Source organism: Magnolia sinica, chromosome 13 (genome assembly GCF_029962835.1).
Source record: "Magnolia sinica isolate HGM2019 chromosome 13, MsV1, whole genome shotgun sequence".
NCBI classification, from domain to species: domain Eukaryota; kingdom Viridiplantae; phylum Streptophyta; class Magnoliopsida; order Magnoliales; family Magnoliaceae; genus Magnolia; species Magnolia sinica.
Genome location: NC_080585.1, coordinates 16,635,534 through 16,658,305, shown reverse-complemented (window position 1 = coordinate 16,658,305; position 22,772 = coordinate 16,635,534). Strand labels below are relative to the sequence as shown.

The 22,772-nt window shown below is 38.4% G+C and overlaps 1 protein-coding gene across 2 annotated transcripts; it reads left to right on the top strand.

Annotated features, from left to right (window-relative positions):
* The first annotated feature begins 5,520 nt into the window (after positions 1-5,520).
* On the top strand, positions 5,521-18,545 carry LOC131222987 (probable glycosyltransferase At5g03795). 2 transcript variants are annotated; one of them, XM_058218257.1, is made up of 5 exons: positions 5,521-5,669; positions 13,650-14,676; positions 14,906-15,036; positions 16,167-16,515; positions 17,299-18,545. In XM_058218257.1, the coding sequence occupies exons 2-5, from the start codon at positions 13,723-13,725 to the stop codon at positions 17,965-17,967; spliced, it is 2,103 nt and encodes a 700-aa protein (XP_058074240.1). In that variant the 5' UTR covers positions 5,521-5,669; positions 13,650-13,722; the 3' UTR covers positions 17,968-18,545. The 2 variants fall into 2 exon arrangements, with proteins under 2 accessions (XP_058074240.1, XP_058074239.1); XM_058218256.1 differs by having other exon boundaries at positions 16,167-16,587.
* Positions 18,546-22,772: the final 4,227 nt, after the last annotated feature.

Below are 22,772 nucleotides of genomic sequence, written 5' to 3'. Positions count from 1 at the left end.
GTTCTAGTGCAAGATTTTCATAGGGAATTTTACAACATAACACCTCATTAATATGGTATTTACATTCCATTACTTTTTTATAGTAAGTTTTCATTAAGCTGGCACATTAATCAATTTGTTGTCAAATGAGTACCTTCAGTTAGTTTTCTCTAACATCTGTTAGTATAAAGAATTACTTCAAAGTCTTTTATTCTAAGATTATTAAATCTGTGGGCATTTCAACTTTCAAAATCTTGATGGGACATGACTTACATATTTGGTTCTGTAGAGAGGATTTTCCTACCGGAGTTGAAATCACTAGGTTTTTCTCTAATTTCTCGGGTATTAATCCTAATGATTGAATGCATTTTTCAGAGAAAAGAATGCATTACTCCAGTATCAAATAGTACTCTAACCGGCAAGGGGAAAAGCTGTTAAGTTACTCTCAATGATAGTACCGACTGCACCCTTGATCTTAAGGGCTATAGAATACGCTCTTCCCTATGTCGGCGACCAATGTTTTAAATATCAATGATATCGGCCGATGTATCCCATGATATATCGTTTATCTCACCTGTGCAATATGAAATGTACAAGTAGTGCCGATTTATTCCACATGTTCGATTCAGTGAGCATTTTCAATTTTCAAATTTTTTTTTTTTTTTGGTTAAAATTATGTTAAATTAGTGTCAAATGATTACAAATCCATTGCTTCATCACGTTCTGCATGAAAAATCATAGAGTTCGAGCAATGATTTTGATATCCATTGGTTCTTCATCTTCTCTATTTTTTTACGAAAATTTCCTTTAACTAGCTGTTGATTGGGACCAATTTCAAAGTATTTAGGAGTATTTGATGAAATGATCATCACATACACTTTAATTTCAATATTTGAGAGTAGGTCGTCCGATTTAGGAAAAATTGGAGAAATTTCAAAATTCCACATTTTCTCCTAAATTGTTTGCAATGTTGCACTCTAAGCATGAAATCAAGCATGTGTGAGGGCTGATCTGCTGATTTGTTAAGTGCTTGTCAAATTTTGAAAAATAAAAATTATTTTTAATTAAAAAATTATGAAAATATGAATTTTTTCAAAATTTTCTTTGAACTAGTTATCAATTGAGACCAATTTCGAAGTATTTCGGAGTAAATGATCATCACATACACTCTAAATGTTATGCATTCAATTTGAATATAGTTACATTAGTTCAATCAGATAGCTCATAGCTTAGGACCCTATATAAAAGAAACTTATTATGTGGACTTCTTTTTTGATATGTTATGATTTAAAAGTGTATATTATGGTCTTTTTTAACAACATCTGAATTTTCATTGAAAATTTCAACCATTTCCTCAATCTTTCCCCATGTTTTCCAAAAAGTGAGATAAATTACTCATACAAATATGTCATGTGATAACTGATATGTATATGTATCCCAAGGGTGCGATGCATGATGTGATACCGATATTTTGAGCATTGCTGGCGACTATTGATTTTGTGCTCCAGCTTCACATTGCTGACCCTGCTATTGTTGAGGTTGAGACTGAGACCCACCCGGGCGTGGCTAGCCTCCTTGCCTTTGTTGTTGTGGCAGCCCTCCTACTCGTTGCCTTTCCTACCAGCCTCCAGATCTCCTGTTGTGGCTGGTTCCTCTGCTGATAGGGTTGCGGTTGCAGTTGTGGTCGCAACTGCTTCGGGTATCTACCCATGGGATTTGTGACCTTCCAATATGTGACTGTAACTTCCTATAAACCTTCACGATGTAGGCTGATTCACGGGCAGATTCTTAGGGGCATTTCCTTGGTTCTGTGCGAGGCCTGACGTAACCTTACCATTTCCCTTGTTATCTTTCCTCGAGTCCTTCCCTTTCGGAAACTCCAGGCCATCCTTCTCTATCACTTGTGCCCTCTTAACCACTTCAGCAGAAGATTCCAGCCGCATCCCAACCACTTGCTCCATAATGGTTGGCTTAAGTCCCTGTTCAAACCGTTTAACCTTCTTCTTCTCATTTGTTATCAGGTATGGTGCAAACCGAGATAGTTCCGTGAACTTAGCTTCACATTCATTCACCAAGATAGTTCCGAGATTATTCCATTTCTTTTTCTTCTAGTATATTGTCAGGAAATATTTTTCATCAAACACTTTATAGAACTTGTCCCAGGTCCATATGGTTCCCGAGGGGACAATTTTTGCCATCGTCTTCCACTAGAGATACGCCTCGCCTTGCAAGACGAACACTACCAGCGTTACGTTTTGCCTCTCATCGCATTGTATCATATCAACAATCTTTTCCCTCTCCATCTTCCATTCTATGGCTATTATGGGTCCGTTTCTCCTTTAAACACTTTAGGAAACAACCTCTTAAATTCCTTCAGTAAGGGCATGTTTGTTAATGCTGAATTTTTGTACTTAATGCATTATTTGAAACATGTTCCATGTTTAGTGATGTTTGTTAACGCGGAATTAGGAAAGCGCTCTATCATTTTATGCCGAATCATGGAGTCTAGGTTAATGGGGAATCAAGAATGCGCTCCGTGATTATTATCTTTTTAATCCAAAATTTTCCTTCGCTATAAAGATTTTCTCCCATACGTTATACACATCCCAACTTTTAACATGGGGCACTTTTCCGAGCCCACTATGATTTATGTGGCAGATCCACACCGTCTATCAACTTTTCTATATCATTCTAAAGCATGATTTGAAAAAAGATGCACATCCAAAGCTCAAGTCAACTACACCATAAAATAGTGGGACAGGAACGACTACAGTTAAAGCCTTTCTGATATCCACCGCAAAGCCTATTTGCTATCAAATCTCTTTATAAGGTCACATATACTTGGATGAAGGAAAAACACAAAAATCAGCTTGATCAGAGTCTTATGTGGCCCACTTAAGCTGTAGATTTGCCTTGTTTTTTGTCTTAAATTTTAAAATAATGTGAAAAAATGAATGGACAATATGGATAAAACATATATATCGTGGTAGGCCCCACAAAACTTTTAATTGTCCATATTTAGGTAAATCTTGGTGGGGTAGTATGCAATCCTCTCACAAGTTTGAGATACGAATTATTTGCAAATGCCTTTCGGAATCTTAGGTGGAGCCCATTGTTATGTTTGTGATAAATTTAATCCGTCCAAGATGTGTTTTGAAATTATTTTAAGACTTGAAATAAAAAATGAGGACGATACAACGCTTAAGTGGGCCGCACTAAAGGAAAACGTGGGTAGTAAAATTCCTATCGTTAAAGGTAGGGATTCAATCACAATTGTTTCACACGTCTAAACGTGTCAAATTAATATATTTTAAACATCTCAACGTAGTTAACAAACTAGTTAATCTAAATTCACTATTACTTTTCCCACTTCAGATTTCAGATTGAGACTTCGGATTCAGGCTTTGGATTTCAGATTTAACGAACGGGCCCTAAACTTCCTGCCCTTTTCGGTTCTGCATGCGCTTTCTCATCCGATTTCAGGTGAACTTCCTTATTCTTCTTCATTCGTGGGTTAAAGAAATTGGCCATAGATCCTAGCTTTCTCTGGCCATATCTTCCATAGGTGGGTTTACTCCAGCAGGTATTACATGAGTGGCTGATGTTGGGGGGTGTAAGGGGTGCAACAGACGAAACCGATGCTGCAGACGTAACTGATGCAACAAATGTTGTCCATTTAGTAGAGTTTTCCTTAGAGGTCGTTTGGATGCCTCTAAAATCCTCAGAATCTGTTTACATATGATCAGATTATAGGAGGTGTTTGGTTGAGTATATCTGCATGTAATTAAATTGCAAGCTGTAATTTAATTACATCTTTTAACTATAATTTGAAACATGAGAAAAAGTTATGTTTCAAATTATAGGTAAAGGGATTTCAGACTATGGCTATAATTTTGAAAATTTTCTAAGTAAGAAGAGTTGTGGATTATCATCCAACGACTATAAGGATCCAATAGAAAAAGAAGAAGATGAAGAAGAAAAAAAGAAGACAGCTCTCTTCATTAGTATTGCTAGGGTTGAAAATTCTCATATGTTAAGATGTTATCAAACGTTAATGGCATGTTTGAATTAATAGGCCCACCTCTATGGCCCACCAAATAATTTATTTCCAATGGCCATCAAAGCAATTGGATGATCCAATTCATTCAACCAGTGGCCATCAAAAGGACGGCCTAACACAAAATTGTTAACGGCAAACATTAGTGTTAAAATATTCAAAATTCTGACCACTATGATTGTCCGGAAAGTACGTATTTTGATCCTTATTCTATCCAGAATAAGTCCCACTAGATGGACAGTTCGGATTAGCATCTTACCCACACCATGCAAACGCAGGAATGTGGGGAGTGACCCTATCATTTTATCTCTCCCCTTACCAATTGGCATTTGGCAATTGCTACTAGAGAGTAATTTGATACTCCTGCTGTAGACGACACTTGATACACTGACTAAACTGTGGAAATACGGCGCGGTTTGGGTGGATCCCCGGATACACCGAGGTCGGTGGATACCTATGGGGCCCACCGTGATGTATGTCCACTCATTTGCCAAAAAAATGAAGTACATCCAACTCTTAGGTTGACCATACCAAAAAAAACAGTAGTGATTGAATCCCCACAATTTAAAACTTAATGGGCCACCGAAATGTTTATTTTGGGTCCAACCTATTGGCAAGGTCACAGAGACATGAATAAAGAGACCACACAAATATCAGCTTAATGGTAGTTTTTAATGGTCGATTACTACCATTTTCTGCGTTAGATTTGGATCTGCTTCATTTTAAATGTCCAAAATTTCTCCCAACAATTCAATGCCCACATTTCGACGGCTTAATTTGAGCTACTCATCGTCCACCTATGTAATTTCTAAGTGCCTGGGTATCATCCATCATACTCCGCAAGAGTATCAAAGCCCGACGCCCAAAATCATAACGGTAGTGTCCCACTAGATCAACGGTCAGAACCTCTCTACCCATCCCACGTGGGTATGCTTACGTTGGAAGCGGATTGGCTGATGTACCACACATCAGCTATATAGCTGATGTTTTGACGTCAGCAAGTTCTGTGGGTCAAATCATGAGGAATGTGTTATATCCAAACCGTCCATCCATTTGGCAAGCTCGTCCTAAGGCTTGAGCCAAAATAAGAGAGATACAAAGATCAAGAGGACCACACTGCAAAAAACAGTGGGGGATTGAACGTCTACCATTGAAATCCTTCTGGGGATCATAGAAGTTTCGTATCAATAAGAAATTTTTTTTCCCTCTTCATCCATATATTTTTTAAGAAAATAAACGTTACAGTGGGACCTACGAATTTTTTAGCAGTGAAAATCATTATCCTCCCCGCTATTTTTTGTGTGGCCCATTTGAGATTTCGATATGATTCATTTTTTGAATAATGCTCTAAAATTATCTCGAAAAATGGATGAACGGTATGGATATAATATATACATCATTGTGGGGCCCATGTAACTTTGATCTCATTTGAACCGTTCGTACAACGCGGAGCTGGAGGCGCGTCGGCGCTCGTCTTCGTACACCAGCCAATCCGCTTCCGCTTACGTTACCGAAGAAGTCAAAGTGGCAGTCTTGTAAATTTAAGCTCATCGCCACTTTTGCTGAAGCTGCAGCTGACATCAGTAAAAGAGACAGTCGCAAATTTCAGAGATGGCGAGATCCAAAGTCGGAGGTAGGAAAACCCGCTTTTCTCTTTCTTTGAATCTAAAAAATAAAAATAAAAAACGGAAATATCGGAAAATCCCAAACCCGATTTTTCTCAATTTCTGCTGCTCGTTAATTTTATTTTCGTTGAGAATTCAATCTCAGAGATTCTTGCAGATTTGAAGAGAAATGCTTCAACTCATAGCTCTTGACTTCTCTTGTCCATCTCTGAGATTTCCCGCAGCTTTACTTCCATACTTCTGGTCCGTCTCGATGGACCCATCTGTTGGTTCATCAGCTTACAACGGCACACTTTACTGGACGTCTGAATCCAGACCGTCCGTTTGATGGGTCCTGCTGTGGATGCCCCGCTGCATTAAACGCCGCCCCGGTTGGACAATCTATCCGTCCGATGGATGGAATTATTCTCTCAACCGTTGATCCAGTTTTACCTTTGTTGGGCCGTCCATGGTAGGGGCCGTCAGCAGGATGATTTTGATTTTCCGAATGTATGCCACGTGTATGGTGGCGAGAATTGTGATGTTGCAGATAGGGTCCCCTTCTTTTCTGCATGACTGGATTTACTGTAATTCATGTTAGAATTGCTTTATTTTAGGTTGGGATGTAATTTTCTTGAAATTGCTGTTTGATCTTCCTTGCACTCTCTAATTTGTAATTTTCTTAATTTTCTTGCAAATCAAGAAAAACAAGTGTAACTGAAAGTTGGAATTCATGGGCCACGTTAAAAGCGTGCATTTTGGAGCCGAATCATGGATTTAGAAATTTCTGTTTTTGATTTGGCATGTTTGGCTGGTCTTGCTCCCAAATTCAGCAGGATGTGCTACTTTGTACTAGTGGATTAGATAAGTGTTGGAATATTTAGTTGAATTAAATAGACTATTAAAAATCGAGAACCAAAAAGGAAAATAAATTTTTGAGAAAGAAGAACTTATTGAATTGAGTCGGCGTGATCGAGTCACTCGGCTTGAAATCGAATTTGCTCCCCTTGGACGGCGTCCCAAGTGCAACAGTTTTCAGAGCAATCGACCTCAGGATACAACGACTATGACCGGTCCCAGTGGACTCAATGTACATGGGCTCGAACCACTTGCGGTTTAATCCGAAAGTGTTGAGTTGACTCAACGATGAACTCGATAAAATTCTTAAAATTGTATCGAGAGAGAGTTTTGTAAGAGAGATAATAATTTCGTATGTTAAAACTCGGAATCGGTAGTCTTTATATAGACTCAAGTGGTGCATAAGCATCCTTTACAAAAGGTTAGGTCCGTTGGGTTTAAACCCAACAGTGCAACCAACCATAAGGGACGCATCTCTCTGGTTTAAAACGAAAAGGCGCAAGTGCGAGTACACTCCCGCACATACATCTGCGAGTACCCATACACACACCCACGCGAGTACACACACACCGCACTCCGCATCCCGCATCCGCCACGCGCCACGCCCAGCCAGCCCGCCGTCGCGTCGCGCCGCACACGGACACGACTCGGACTGCTCGGCTCACGCACGGACGGCACGCGGCGTCGGCTGGCGCGTGTGGTTAATGGCATAGATTAGAGCTATTGGCATAGCCCCCACAAGACCAAATTCACATGCCCCGAAAGGGGCTCAAGCCCTAGCAAAATACTATCTTAAATACAAGATAGTTAACTTTGTCAAATCCGATGTGAGACAAAACCCCCAACTCAAAAGTACTACAACTTTTCAAAAATGGAGGAAAATTACCGAAAATTTGAAATTTCAAATTTTAATACTATTTTAAAACAAAATATAACAATCCCCCACATGTTTTAAAATAAAATCCTTTCGGATTAAAGCGTAATAGTTGTGCAATGGTACCGGTGTCACCATAGACTTGAACTGACATTAGAGTAAGCAAGACAGGTCTATAAGTATCAGGTGACACTATAATCTTGAACCTAAATATTTTTAATGTAAATTGCAAGTACATGCCACTCACACAACTCTTCCTCTGCATGTGATTCTGCAGTTTGGTACTTTTCGGCCATACACCATTACCTGAATTTCATGACTGCTCTAGAGAATTCGCATAGATTCTCATAAGAAGCGGCCTTCATCTCCACACTCGTATAGGTGAATTCCATTAAGTGTATGTAGCAATTGTATACACCACCAAATATATGGCTATGGATTCATTAAGAGTTTTAAAAAACTCATCCTTCTACATTGCTGCTCGCACTATATACAATAGAAGGGGCTCATATAACTCAGTTTTATCATCTACCTCGTGTCTTATTATTTACCCATTGAACCTATCTCATGGGATCTCCACTTGTATATAATGGGTTGTTGACACTGGCAACTCATATATTAGGCTTAGCCTTATTCCCTTCGATGTATCATTAACTAATCTTTTAGATTGTCCTTTAATTAGAGGATTTGCAAGATTATTTTCTAACCTCACAAAGTCAATAGATATGACTCCATCACACAACTTTGTTTCACTATATTGTGTCTGAGTCTAATATGCCTGCTCTTTCCATTATATATTTTATTTTTTGCTTTCGTTATAGCTGCTTGACAGTCACAATGAATAGATACGGCTGATACAGGCTTTGGCTACAATGGTATATCAGCTAAGAGATTTCTAAGCCACTCAGCTTCTGTTCCAGCCTTTTCTAAGGCAATAAACTCGGATTCCATAGTAGACCGAGCGATACATGTCTGCTTGGTAGACTTCCAAGAGACTGCTCCTCCACCTAAAGTGAAGACATATCCACTCGTGGATTTTGTCTCATCTGAATCACTAATCCAGTTAGCATCACTGTATCCTTCTAATACAGCAGGAAAACCATTATAATGTAAACCATAGGCTATACTGCCTTTTAGGTATCTCAAAATCCTAGACAAAGCATTCCAATGCTCTTTTCCAGGGTTATGTGTATATCTACTTAGCCTTCCTATTGCAAAAGCTGTCTAGTCTAGTGCAGTTTGTTAGATACATAAGGCTACCAATTATTCTGGAATACTCCAATTGAGACACGCTATTTTCTGTATTCTCCATGAGAGTCACACTATAATCATAAGGAGTACTGATAGGTAAACAGTAAAAATGGTTAAACTTTCTCAATATCTTCTCAATGTAATGAGATTGAGATAATATAATAACATCATTTTTTCTGGTTACTTCAATACCCAAGATTACACTAGCCTCTCCTAAGTCTTTCATGTCAAACTTAGATGACAAGAATTTCTTAGTTGTATTAACTAATTTAATATTAGTTCCAAAAATAAGCATGTCATCAACATAAAGGCATATAATAACATATTCATTTCCAGAAATTTTACTATATACACATCTATCTACATCATTTATATGATAACCATTTGATTTTAAAACACCATCAAATTTTTCATGCCATTGTTTAAGAGTTTGTTTTAAACCATATAATGATTTAATTAGTCTACATACTTTATTTTCTTTTCCTGATATCTTATAACCCTTAGGTTGTTCCATATATATTTCTTCTTCTAAGTCTCCATTTAGGAAAGCTGTCTTAACGTCCATCTGGTGTACCACCAGTTTATATATGGAAGCTATCGCTATTAAGACCCTGATAGTTGTAATTCTAGTTACAGGAGAGTATGTATCAAAGTAATCTATTCCTTCTTTTTGTTTAAAGCCTTTCGCTACCAACCTAGCCTTAAACTTATCAATAGTCCCATCTGGTTTTAGTTTCTTTCTAAACACCCATTTACAACCTATTGGTTTATTTCCAGGTGGTAGGTCTACAATTTCCCAAGTGTTATTAGATATAATAGATTCTAACTCATCATTTATTGCTTCCTTCCAAAAGGTTGCATCTGGAGAGTTAATTGCTTCTATATAGGTTGTAGGATCATCTTCTACTAAGAAAGTGAAAAAACCATCTCCTAGGTTAGTTTCTCTTCTAACCCTAGTACTTTTTCTTGGTTGTATCTCTTCTACTACTTTCTCGTATGCATTTTTACTAGTAGATGCAATATCTGATTCATTGACTTCCTCTATTCCTATAGATTAAGATTTCATAGGGAATACGTTCTCAAAGAACTCTACATCCCTAGCTTCTATAATTGTATTAGGATCTAAAATATTATCTTTAGTTTTTAAAACTAGAAACCTATAGACCGCACTATTTTGTGCGTAACATATAAATACACAATCGGTCGTTTTAGGACCTAACTTTCTTTTCTTAGTTTCAGGTAATCCTACTTTAGCAAGACACCCCCACACTTTAATATATTTGTAACTAGGAACATGATTCTTCCATAGTTCATATGGTGTTTTGTTCAGAAGATTTAGAAGGAATCTTATTTAGAATATAACAAGCAGATAGAATTGCTTCTCCCCACATATTTGAGGGTAAGCCTGAACTATTTAACATAGCATTCATCATTTCTTTTAAAGTTCTATTCTTACGTTCTGCTATTCCATTCTGTTCTGGTGTATAAGGAGCTGTAGTTTCGTGAACTATTCCATTCTTTTCACATAATTCTCTAAATTGAGAAGATTCATATTCACCTCCTCTATCTGTTCTAAGTCTTTTAATTTTTATATTTAACTGATTTTCAACTTCAATTTTGTATTTAGAAAAAGCATCTAAAGCTTCGTCTTTGTTTCTTAATAGATAGACTCTAGTGAACCTAGAGTAATCATCTACAAAAGTTATGTAATATCTTTTTCCACCTCTAGACATGTGATTTCTAAAATCACCTAAGTCACTGTGTATTAACTCTAATAGAACAGATGATCTTTCTATTTGTTTAAAGGGTTTTCTAATGAATTTTGATTCGACACATGTTTCACATTTGTCAAATTCTTCATTAGATATATTAGGTAATAAACCTAATCTTTTCATTTTCTTCAAAGATGCTATATTCACATGACCTAATCTACTATGCCATAGATAAAAAGGTTCAACGATATAAACAGAACTGAATGTCTTCTTATTATTATCATTGGATACATTTATAATGAATAAACCATCGCTACAGTACCCCTTACCAACAAAGGTTCCATTCTTAGTCATTACAAGCTTATCTGAATCAAATACTAACTTAATACCAGCCTTATTGAGGAGTGAACCAGAGACCAAGTTTCTTCTAATGTCGGGCACATGTAGGATATCATTCAACATCAGAGTCTTTCCAGAAGTGAGTTTCAGAAGTACTTTCTCTTTCCCTACAACTGGAGATGTTCTAACATTACTCATGAACACATGTTCATCATCTCCTGATACTTGGTAGGAAGTAAACATGCTACGATCCTTGCACACGTGCCTAGTTGCACCAATGTCTAATACCCACTCCAAGTTGTTTACAAAAAAGACTTCTGACACCATAACTTCTACCATGTCAGACTCATTGCCTGTTTCTGCAAGATTAACCTACTGCTTATCTTTATTTTTCTTAAGCCTACATGTTTTAATGTGATGCCCAGGCTTTCCACAGTTGTAGAAATTTTCTTTTTTCTTGAATTGATTGTTTGCATTCTTCTTTTTGAGCCTATATTCATTTAGATAATGTCCAGGTTTGTCACAGTTATGACATTTGTCAATTTTCTTATTATTTTTTTGACTTGATTCCACAAGATTCACCTTTGAATCTATCTCATTTCCATTTTCTTTTTGGTCTCTGATTCTATTGGTTTCTTTTATTCGTATGTGTATGATAGTAGTTTCCAAAGAAATATCGTTCTTTTTATGATTCATTCTATTCTTATGTTCTTTCCAAGAGGGCAGTAACTCTTCTATTAGCGCTCTTGATAGAAACACTTTATCTAACTTAATTCCTTTAGTTGATAGTTCGTGAACTAGATTTTGAAAATCATGAATCTAATTTGTGACAGGTTTATCGTCTATCATTTCATAATGAAATAAATTAGCAATTGCATGTTTCTTAGCACCTGCATCTTCTAATATGTATTTCTTTTCCAAAGCAGTCTATATGTCTTTAGCAGACACGTAAGAAGCATACACGTTATAAAGCTCGTTGGATAAAGAGTTTAGAATATAATTTTACAATTATTTTCATCTGTTACTTGAGTTTGATTTCTTGGATCTATAGTAAATGATTCGAGATAAAATGTATGAAACTTTCGGGGTGGTCAGAGCGAACATCAATTTCTGTTTCCACCGTTTAAATGATTGTCCAGAAAGTTCGATTTTGGCTAACTCGGTAGAAGCATTTACTTTACCGTAGCCATAGTCTATGTAATTGAAATTCGATTTCAAGATTGTTGGAATATTTAGTTGAATTAAATAGACTATTAAAAATCGAGAACCAAAAAGGAAAAATAAATTTTGAGAAAGAAGAACTTATTGAATTGAGTCGAGGCGTGACTGAGTCACTCGGCTTGAAATCGAATTTGCTCCCCTTGGACGGCGTCCCAAGTGCAACAGGGTTTCCAGAGCAATCGACCTCCGGGATACAACGACTATGACCCGGCCCGGTGCACTCATCAGACACGGCTCGAACCACTTGCGTTTAATTGAAAGTCGAGTTGACTGATGAACTCAAGAAAATTCTTAAAATTGTATCGAGAGAGTTTTGTAAGAGAGATAATAATTTCGTATGTTAAAACGGAATCGGTAGTCTTTATATAGACTCAAGTGGTGCATAAGCATCCTTTACAAAAGGTTAGGTTCTGTTGGGTTTAAACCCAATAGGTGCGACCAACCGAAGAGACGATCTCTCTGGTTTAAAACGAAAAGGCGCAAGTGCGAGTATACTCCCGCACATACATCCTACGAGTACCCATACACACACCCACGCGAGTACACACACACCGCACTCGCACCCGCGCCCACGCCCAGCGTGTCCCGTCGCGTTGTGTCGCGTAGCGCACGCGCACACGGACTCGACTCGGCTCGGCCGCTCACGTGTGTGGCTAATGGCATAGATTAGAGCTATTGGCATAGCCCCCACAGACCAAATTCACATGCCCCTTGAAAGGGCTCAAGCCCTAAGCAAAAATATTATCTTATATACAAGATAGTTAACTTTGTCAAATCCGATGTGGGACAAAACCCCCAACTCAAAAGTACTACAACTTTTCAAAAATGGAGGGAAATTACCGAAAATTTGAAAATTCAAATTTTAATACTATTTTAAAACAAAATAAAACAAGAAGTAGACCTTCCTATTCTTATATCTCTTGTGATTTATAGAGGAAACAGCTGGAAAATGCTCTCCTATTTGTAATGCTGGTTTTCTTTTCCATGCCAGCATTAGCACTGAAGCTACTAAGCATGCATGGATGGCATTAGTTCTGTAGACAATCCTGGAATGTTCAAGAATTTCCTAGGAAGGTCTTGTAGCTAGACTTGCGTAGGATTATCTGGAAGCTTTCTAGAGGATTTCTGACCATTGGACTCACTTCCCAGAGCTGTAATCTTCTCTATGTGCAATATAAGCTTTTCCATTCACTCTCTTGGTCTTCTCTTGAGCTCTCTTGCATTCGCACTAAGTTCTTATTGTGTGGTAATTGGTAATGCAAGTGGGAGTTAGGCTGACTAGAGTAGCATCGCGTGCGATGCATGAATGCTGCACCAGTGGGGGAGCAAAGGAGTTAGCAAGTCCGTGACAAGTAGGTTGGCATTCCCAACTGAGACATGCTGGTCACCCAAACACAGTGGGAATTTAAAATTTCTTGATTACGACTGACGCTACATCATTTTGTTCCCTTTTTTGCTTCTTGCTGAAAGGTTGCAGGATTTTTCATATTTGCATGTTTAGGGTTCTTCATGAAATTACTGGATTACGTGCTTTATTTTAGGTTTATATAATTAAGGGATGGTGAAATTTAACTGTTCCATGTCTCTGTGTTGTACTCGTTTAATTTACTTGGGAATATGTTCTTGAAATTACTGCTCCCCCCTTTTTTGTTGTTCCAGTACATTTCAGCATTGATCGAAGTAAATCTGTAAGGTTGTGCCTGATTTTGGATGATTCTCACTTGTTTCTATCTAATTGATGTTTGGTGTTTCAGGTAATTTTGCAGGATTGAAAGGGGTTGAAATTTGATATCTCAGCCACTCGAAATTAAGAGTTATTTTAGCAGCATGGAGTATTTTACTCGATGTCAAATGGAAACCAGGAGAATGGTTATTGTGATGGGGATAATAACATCTGCCATTTTAGTTTTTCAGTTTCTCGCTCTTCCATATGGAAATGCTTTGTCGCCTCTGTTTCCTGCTGATAAGGTTCCTATACTACTTGCAAAAGGTAGCCTGGGGAGTGAAGATTCTTCCCCTAAATATCCTCGTGAGCTCCCCCTTTCGAATGATTCAGTAAACCCTAAGGAGTCATCTGCTGTTGGAGTGGTAAAATGGACCGGAGCTTCTGATATGGGGAGAGGAACTGAGCACGTTAACGAAACAAAAGAAAATGATGGAGACCCAGATAGTGAATTTCTGTTGGAGAATGATGGTGACCCAGATGATGATTTTTTGCTGGATGAGGATAGAAACCCAGACAAAGAGTTTTCAGATGAGGAAGTTGTAGACCAGGGTAACGGTTTGACACTAGAGAAGGTTAGAGACGCAAGTAATGGTTCTACACTAGAAAAGGCTGGAGATGAAGAGAATGGGCTTTCACTAGAGAAGGATGCAAAACCAGGTGATGGTTTTGCATTAGATAACATTAGAAATTTAGATGATGTTCCAGCATTAGAGAATGTTAGTAGCTCTGATAATGGTCTTGCATCCCCTCAAGTTGCATTATCCGCTGTTGTTTCTGATAAAAATGGGACGGTGCTAGGAAAATCAGATGCAAATTCGTTCAATTCTGTTGCACCTGCTGCCTCTAACATACCGTCAATGGACAAACAGGCAACAGAAACGCTTCCGAAGGGTAAAAATTCAGGGCTAGTGCAAAGTGGTTCACCTTCTTTTGATGAGGATTCCATAATAGTTAGTATTCCCATGAGAAAGAACATAAAAGAGGTGATGCCACATATTCCAATATACCTGATGAACCGTATATTGCAACGGAATCGTGTTTCATCCCGTTCAATGGTAAGGATCTCTAGTCTGAAATTTTCATCCCGATATCGAGTGATGAGGTTTTCTTTCTTTCTTTTTTTTTTTTAAAAAAAAATTATTTAATTTAATTTAATTTTATTATTTTTTTATTCCCCACAAAGACTTGTTTTGTACTAATTAATTTTTTTTTTAAATTTTATACTAAACAAAAATAAAAAAATAAAAATCTTTCTTGTTACTATTTAAAATTTTGGTGCTGTAGAGACCGCGGTGGCAATCTTTACATGACCAGGAGCTTTTATCTGCAAGAGAACAAATTCAGAGTGCTCCTATTGTGAGGAATGACCCTGAACTATATGCTCCTGTTTTTCGGAATGTTTCCATGTTTAAAAGGTGAGCCTATTTAAACTATATGTGGTAATATATACGTCTGAAACAATTTGTTCTGTTGCACCATCTTTTGGCTTTTTAACCCATGCCAATTTCTTGTTATTATGCTTCATATGCAAATAGTTTCATCGATCAAGTCAAGCTCATGCTCAATTTTGTACAAGGATTTGTCCAGTTGTGGAGGAAGTTTGATAGCGGCCGCCAATCTGACGCAACCCTCCTTTATCCGGGCTTGAGACTGGGAGTGAGAGTGCAAAATTCCCACTAGGATATGGTCCTCGATAGAGTGGAATGGCGGAACAGGATTCACGTAGATGAACCCAAGTAGTTGGGATAATGCTTTGATGATGAACAAAATGATTTGTTCAGTAGCCATATTAAGCCCCATAAATCATTCCCATAGAGTTAGCCATATCAAAATAAGGTAAAAATGAATTCCTGGAAGTGCCTAGTGAACTTAACTATGTTGGTTGAGATCCGCATTTTAAGTCACTTTTGCATCCAATTTTTATGGGGCTGAGTTTGGTGTGCACGCCAAGAGTTGGTGCAGTCTGGGATCCCCTACAATTTCAAAATGGGAAATTTCAAGATCCATTTTGGAATGTGTTGGGACTCCTGCTCACCATGTCTGGACGGAGAGGGAGGGAGGCACTATCCTTGCCCAGTTTTATTTTCGAAGTGCAAATGGGTAGAATGAAATCCTTGGTTTTGGTTTACAGCAGAAAATTTTCAATATCTAATGGTGATCCATAGGGCTTAATCTATTAATCTGGACCTTTGAAAAAACGTATTTTCCATTCTGTTTGCAAAAGTCTATCAAGGGGCTTGGATATGGAAAATGGTCATGTTTCTCATGTCATCATAGACTCCTCCCAGCTATTTGTGCTCATGTTTTTCATCTATCTTTCTAATATTATGTGCACATACATGGCTAAGTAGTTTGAATCGTTCGAGTTTTATATTCTTTTCTTTGTTAATATGGTAATTGAACTGGAAAACGACGTTTTTATCTTCTTTTCAGATATTCTTTTCTTGTTCAATGCTTTTTAACTGTGTGAGCAGAACTTGGGATTGTTATGATTGTTCTCATGAGTGGAACTTGATTGTAGACCTATATTTCATCACGCTTGCAGGAGCTATGAGTTGATGGAACGCATGCTCAAGGTCTATGTTTACAAGGAAGGAAAAAAACCCATATTCCATACTCCAATGCTCAGAGGAATTTATGCCTCTGAGGGATGGTTTATGAAGCTGATGCAGGGAAACAAACGGTTTGTTGTGAAGAACCCCAGAAAAGCCCACCTGTTTTACTTGCCTTTTAGTTCACGTTTTCTACAGTATGAGTTATATGTACCTGGATCACATAATCGGACAAATATGGTATCACACTTGAAGAATTATGTGGAAAATATAGCTGCGAAGTATCCTTTTTGGAACAGAACTGGTGGGGCAGATCATTTTCTTGCTGCTTGCCATGACTGGGTATGCTTCTTTTGCTTCTTAGGATTAATTTCCGATGGTAGAAAAAGAGCGAAAAAAGCGACATTGCAAAAGGTTGATTTTGGAGACTTGGGTTTTAAATTCTCTCCATCTTTAATCTCTAAAGCTTTGATCATACTGTAGTAGTTAACCACTCTGAAGTGTATCATTTAAAGAGGCTGGATCCAATAAGGTGAATGGCATCACCTCTATAACTGATAAGATCGGCAGATGCTTCGATCAATCTGAACCAACCAAATGATAGGCCACTTAGGAATGGAACAATGGTCAGCAATTGGCTGTTTCTAACTATTTGTTATAAACTCCTTTTTTTTTTTTTTGGTGCCATTGTTCTAAATGTTTATTAACTGACCAAAGTGAGTGATGGATTGGATAGCTATACTTCCAATCAATTCGACTTTTGGGCTTTGGCTCATCCAATAGGTGGTCCACTACTTCAACGGTCCAGATCAATCACTGAAGTGACCAATCAATGTTTTTCGGTTGATAGTGTTTGCTAAATGTTATTTTAGTTATATTGGATGCTAAACCTAATTTGGAATTTACAGATGCTTTGCTCTTTGTTCACAACTTTCCGTTAGTTCATCATCAATGAGAAATTCGGCTGATCTTAACCATGCTCAACAGAATTCTAGGAACATTTTCTTAGAAGAACATCTGTGAAAAATATCAATGGAAGCATGATTTGGAATATTCTAATAGAACCACCTCTACAACCGCACTTCTCTATAAGTATCAACTTTCTGATAGACTGCACTTTCACAGGCACCATATGAGACAAGGCGTGATCTGGACCATACGATCAGAGCACTCTGCAATTCTGATCTGAATGAAGGCTTCAAGATAGGCAAAGATGTATCTTTCCCAGAGACGTTTGTGCGTAATCAACAGAATCCGCTGAGGGATCTCGGAGGCAAACCAGCTTCCAAGAGGCCAACTCTCGCCTTCTTTGCTGGAAACATGCATGGGAAGGTCCGTCCCATCCTACTTCAGTACTGGGAGAACAAAGACCCCGACATGAAAATTTTTGGCCCGATTCCACGTGGGCCCAAGCGTAAAACGACATATATCCAGTACATGAAGACCAGCAAGTACTGCATCTGCCCAAGAGGCTACGAAGTCAACAGCCCGAGAGTGGTCGAGGCCATCTTCTATGAGTGTGTTCCGGTGATCATATCAGACAACTTCGTGCCTCCATTCTTTGAGATCTTTGATTGGGAATCATTTTCAGTCTTTGTGGCGGAGAAGGACATTCCGATATTGAAGGACATACTCCTATCGATCCCGGACAAGCAGTACCTGACCATGCAGATGAGGGTGAAGAAAGTGCAGCAGCATTTTCTATGGCACAGCAAGCCTGTGAAGTATGACATATTTCATATGACTCTTCACTCAATCTGGTATAACAGAGTGCATCAGGTAAAAACCAGATAAGGAGGTAGAGGTATTTGGATTTGGTGGGTTTTGGGAGAGAGAAAAAAACAACTCAATGAGTGAAGAGCATCAGATATATGGGTTTTATTTGTGTTTGATCATTTGGCCTTGAATGCCCCTCATATGATATCAAAGTCGCTGTCCGGAGTGGAGAGAAGCTACAAAAGGGAAGAAGGAAGCAATGATGGAAATCCCTGGGTGTTAACAGAAGTTCATGGGAAAAGGGAGAGAGATGGAAATTCGTGGGTGATAACAGAATGGAAACTGGGCTTAAATGTCTAAAAGTATAGTGAAGAAAGAGAGAAATGCCAAGCCCACTTGTGTTGGATAGTTGTGTACTATCAAGTTTCTCGTTTTGTATGATATTGGATGTGTAGTTGTGTACTATCAAGTTTCTCTTTTTGTATGATATTATCCAATCATGGTTTTTTAGGGCATGTTTGTATTTGTTGAAACCATTTGTGAATATCCATGAAATGGATAACTGTGTATCCTACAGAAAATCTTTGGTTTGTGGTCTAGTCATTGAGATTTTCTTATTATGGCAGAATTATGATTAAATGATATTATCATGATGATATTGATACGTTTTAAAGTCACTTTATATACATTGACACACCATCCTCTAAAGGCTCGAGCCTTTAGAGCAATTGGTTATTTGACATGGTGTATTAGAGTGGAAGGCGAACATTATTTGACAATACTTTCATATATTGAGGGTTATTTTATTTTATTTTTATTTTTATTTTTTTGCAATTTTAATGTAGAAATAATTCAGTTTATACTTCTCTATTCAAAATTTAAATTATTTAGTAGTTTATAATAAATATTGTTAAATATTTTATCTTCAGCTAGATTTTTCCAATAATATTGCAAGAAAAATGTCAAAATCTGAAAATTTCCAGATAAATTACATGCAGAGAAATTGATGAGTAGGAGATTTGTCAGTGTGGTTGGAAATTGATTTATTTATGTTTTTGGAGATATTGAAATCCCTGGCTTTTGCTGATTAGCATGGAGATGGGAAATGGATTTTACTTGTCCAAGCTTCGAGCGGACATTGGTGAGGCCCACCTTGATATATGTATTCTGTATCCATGCCGTCCATCTGTTTTTCCAGATCATTTTAGGGCATTATCCCAGAAATAAAAAAGAACCAATTATAAGGTGGACCATACCATAGGAAACAGTGTTGATTGAATGCCCTACCATTAAAATTTTCTTAGGGCGCAACTGAATGTGTCTGTAGTGTTTATTCGCCATACAGTCAGTTGATAAGGTCATGTAAGTCTGGATGAAGGGAAAAAACAAATATCAGCTCGATCCAAAACTTGTGGCCTATTAATGGTCAATCACTACTCTTTCCTATGGTATGGTCCACCTGATAATCGGATCTGCTTCATTTTTGGGGAAGTGCACTAAAATGATCTGTAAAAACGGATGGTCGGCGTAGTTACATAATACATACATCAAGGTGGGCCCCATGGTAAGGGCCGCACCATCTTGGGTGAGTCCTGGGTCTCACCTAATTCGCTCCTTGGACAGCAAGTTCTTTCTTTCTTATTTTAATTTATTTTTTTTGTGATGATCACGTAACCATGGATAAAAGGGTTAGGAACTTAGGACGATCAATCTGGACCTTCCATCTCGTGACATCAATAGTGGACTGGGCTGCACGTCAAAACCTCCTCAATCAAACAACCCTTGGACGTCACTTCTACCGATCTTTTCCCATTGAATGGACACCGTTCATTGCCTGTAATCCTTAATGAATTTTGAAGGCCAGAGCTCGAGTGGCTACGATTATTGGATTTCACTGTGGATCCTACCTTAATATAGTTGTCTTACATCCACGCCGTCCATCTGTTTCAACATATCATTTTAGCTTATAATTAAAAAATACAGTAGATCCAAGTCTCAGGTGGACCACACCACATGAAATAGTAGTGAATGAACTCCCACCATTGAAAGTTTCTTGGGGGCCACCGGAATATTTTATTTGCCATCCAACCTGTTGATAATATTACAAAGACCTCGATGAAAGGATCACACGGTATATTAGCTCGATTAAAAACTTTTGCTTTTAATAGTCAATCGTCACTGTTTCCTGTTGTGTGGTCAACCTAAGATTTGCATCTCCTGTGTTTTTGGGCTCATGCAATAAAATGATATGGAGAAGTGGATGGACGGCGTGGATGTAAGATACGTACTTTAAGGTGAGCCACACAGTTAGGGATCCACCAACCTCGGCGGATCCGGGATCCACCGAAGCCGCGTCCTAAATGCACACGCCACGTGTACTGCTGGGAGTCCCCATAGTTCCAGCAATAAATCAAACTAACCAACGGACCGGAAAGCATCCGTGTACTATACCTATAAGGCATCCGGACCACTGGGTAGGGCGCTCCACTCCATCAGTCCTTACACGTGGAGCGCATCCACAATATTTAGACCATCCAATTTATGGACCAGATCATTGATGAAGTATATGATGAAAACCACACTGATTGGACCGTGTAACCCCTCCGATTCTTCCTCGAATATGGACGGCTGTAGTCTTCTCTATCAAATATGTCTGATTCTTCCTCAAATATGGACGGCTGTAGTCTTCTCTATCAAATATGTCCATTGTCTTGTCAGGAATTGAACGATTGGGATTATCCAATCAGTGCGATTTTTGGTCAATGCTAAATGCACTACGGGCCCAATAATATAACTATTCGGATTAGCGTGTATGTTTTCCACGTGTACAGAAGATGTAGGTAATCGTATGAGCGACGTACGCTCGCCGATGTTGCTTCTCACATAGAAAAGCATGGACTCGGATTCGGTAGTGACCCATCCCGTACTGAGGTCGGTACTGATCGGTTCTGTGTGTCCCAAAATAATATAATGTCTTATCCACGCCGTCCATCCATTTTTTCCAGCTCATTTTAGGGTATCAGACCAAAACTGAGGCATATTCAAATCTCAGATGGACCACAGCACAGGAAACAGTGGATATTGAACACCCACCGTTAAAAACTTCTTGTGAGCCACAAAAGTTTTGAATCGGGCTGATATTTACGTTTGCCTGTCATCCGGGTTTATTTTAACTTGTCAACAGGTTGGATGGCGATAAAAATTACGGTGGGCCCTTGTAAGTTTTTATTGGTGGGCATTCAATCACCGCTGTTTCCTGTGGTGTGGTCCACCTAGACTTGGATCTGCTTCATTTTTGAGTTAATTTCTTAAAATTAGTTGGAAAAAATAAGGATGCAAATTTCCTGTGAAAGCCTTTCCGTCTATCTGTTTTTCTAGCTCATTTTAAGACATGATACTAAAATTGAGTTGAATCCAGAACTCAAGTGGGTCATGCAAGAGGAAATACTAGGGATTCATTGAGCGCCAACGTTGAAATAATCTTATAGCTATAAAAGTTTTGCATCGGGATTTCTTTTTTATGTTTTCACTTCATCTTAGTGGGATTGACCTTATAAACGGCTTGGATGGCATATAAACATCAAAGTAGGGCCCAGGAAGGTTTTAATGGTTGGAATTTCTTTCCCCACTATTTCCTCTCACCTAACTCACTTGAGTTTTGGATCCAACTCATTTTTGGTGGACTGTCCTAAAATGATCTTGAAAAACGGATAGACAAGGTAGATGTCTAATAAACATCATAGTGGGCCCCACCGTGCATCTTTACGTAAGAACTTCCTCCGAGAGGAATGCGTAATTCCTACAAAAGTCTTTTGTAGGAAGTTCCTGCACTGGGAACTCAGGTAGAGCCCATTGTGAAGTTTGTGAGAAATCCCCCTACCATCTGTTTTTTGAGTTCATTGCAATGTCAAAAATGAACCGTGTCCAAAATTCAAGTGGGCCGTATTAAAGGAAAATGTAGTTAGGGAAATTCCTAACGTTAAAATCTAACTGGGTTCAATAGTTATGTTTACAAGCTATCCATATTGTTAAAAACTTCATTCCTATCGAGATGAACTGAAATCACAAATATTAGCATGTCACAAAACTTCTGTAGCTCTTGAATATTTCAATTGTGGACGTTTAATTACAACGTTATTGGCCCACTTGAGCTCTGGAAACGGATCATTTTTTGTTACATGTCCTGAATTGAACTCAAAAAATGTATGGATGGGTAGGATTTCTCACAAACATCACAGTGAGCCACACCTAGGTTCCCAGTGCTGGAATTTCCCGCTAAAGTCTTTCGCAAGGAAATCCGCGTCCCTCCGAAAGGCTTTTGCAGGAAATCCGCGTCCCGTCGTAGAGGGTCACTACCGAATCCGAGTTCGATGTTAAGGCCATCCCATTAAAGAAGTACAAACTGGCAGTACTCCTGCGAGTTACCCGCCGTTTTCCCGTTAAAACTTCCAATGTGACTTATCTTCCAAAGGGATTTGCGCGCGTAGAAATTGAATATAAGATTTGCACCTGCATGCCTACGCGAAATACCTTTACGGGATCCAGGACGTTCATCAGTTGGAAGCCACCGTGAACATTCTTCATCCAAATAATCAGACCACTCGGCTCACCAACAAGAAATCTGAAAGTTTAGAAAAATATAACCAACGATCTAACTTATGACCTCCACGATAAGACATCCACACCGTTCATCAGTTGTGCCAGAACTTATTAGAACATAACCCCCAAAACCAGGCAGATCCAAAACTCAAGTAGGTGACAAAATGAGAATGGGCCAGCATCAAAACCTTCCTGCGCCCGCATAAGTTTTAGATCAGGCTGATATTTGTGTCATCCATTTACTGGAATGACCCACCTCATGAACGGTTGGATGGCCTGTAAGC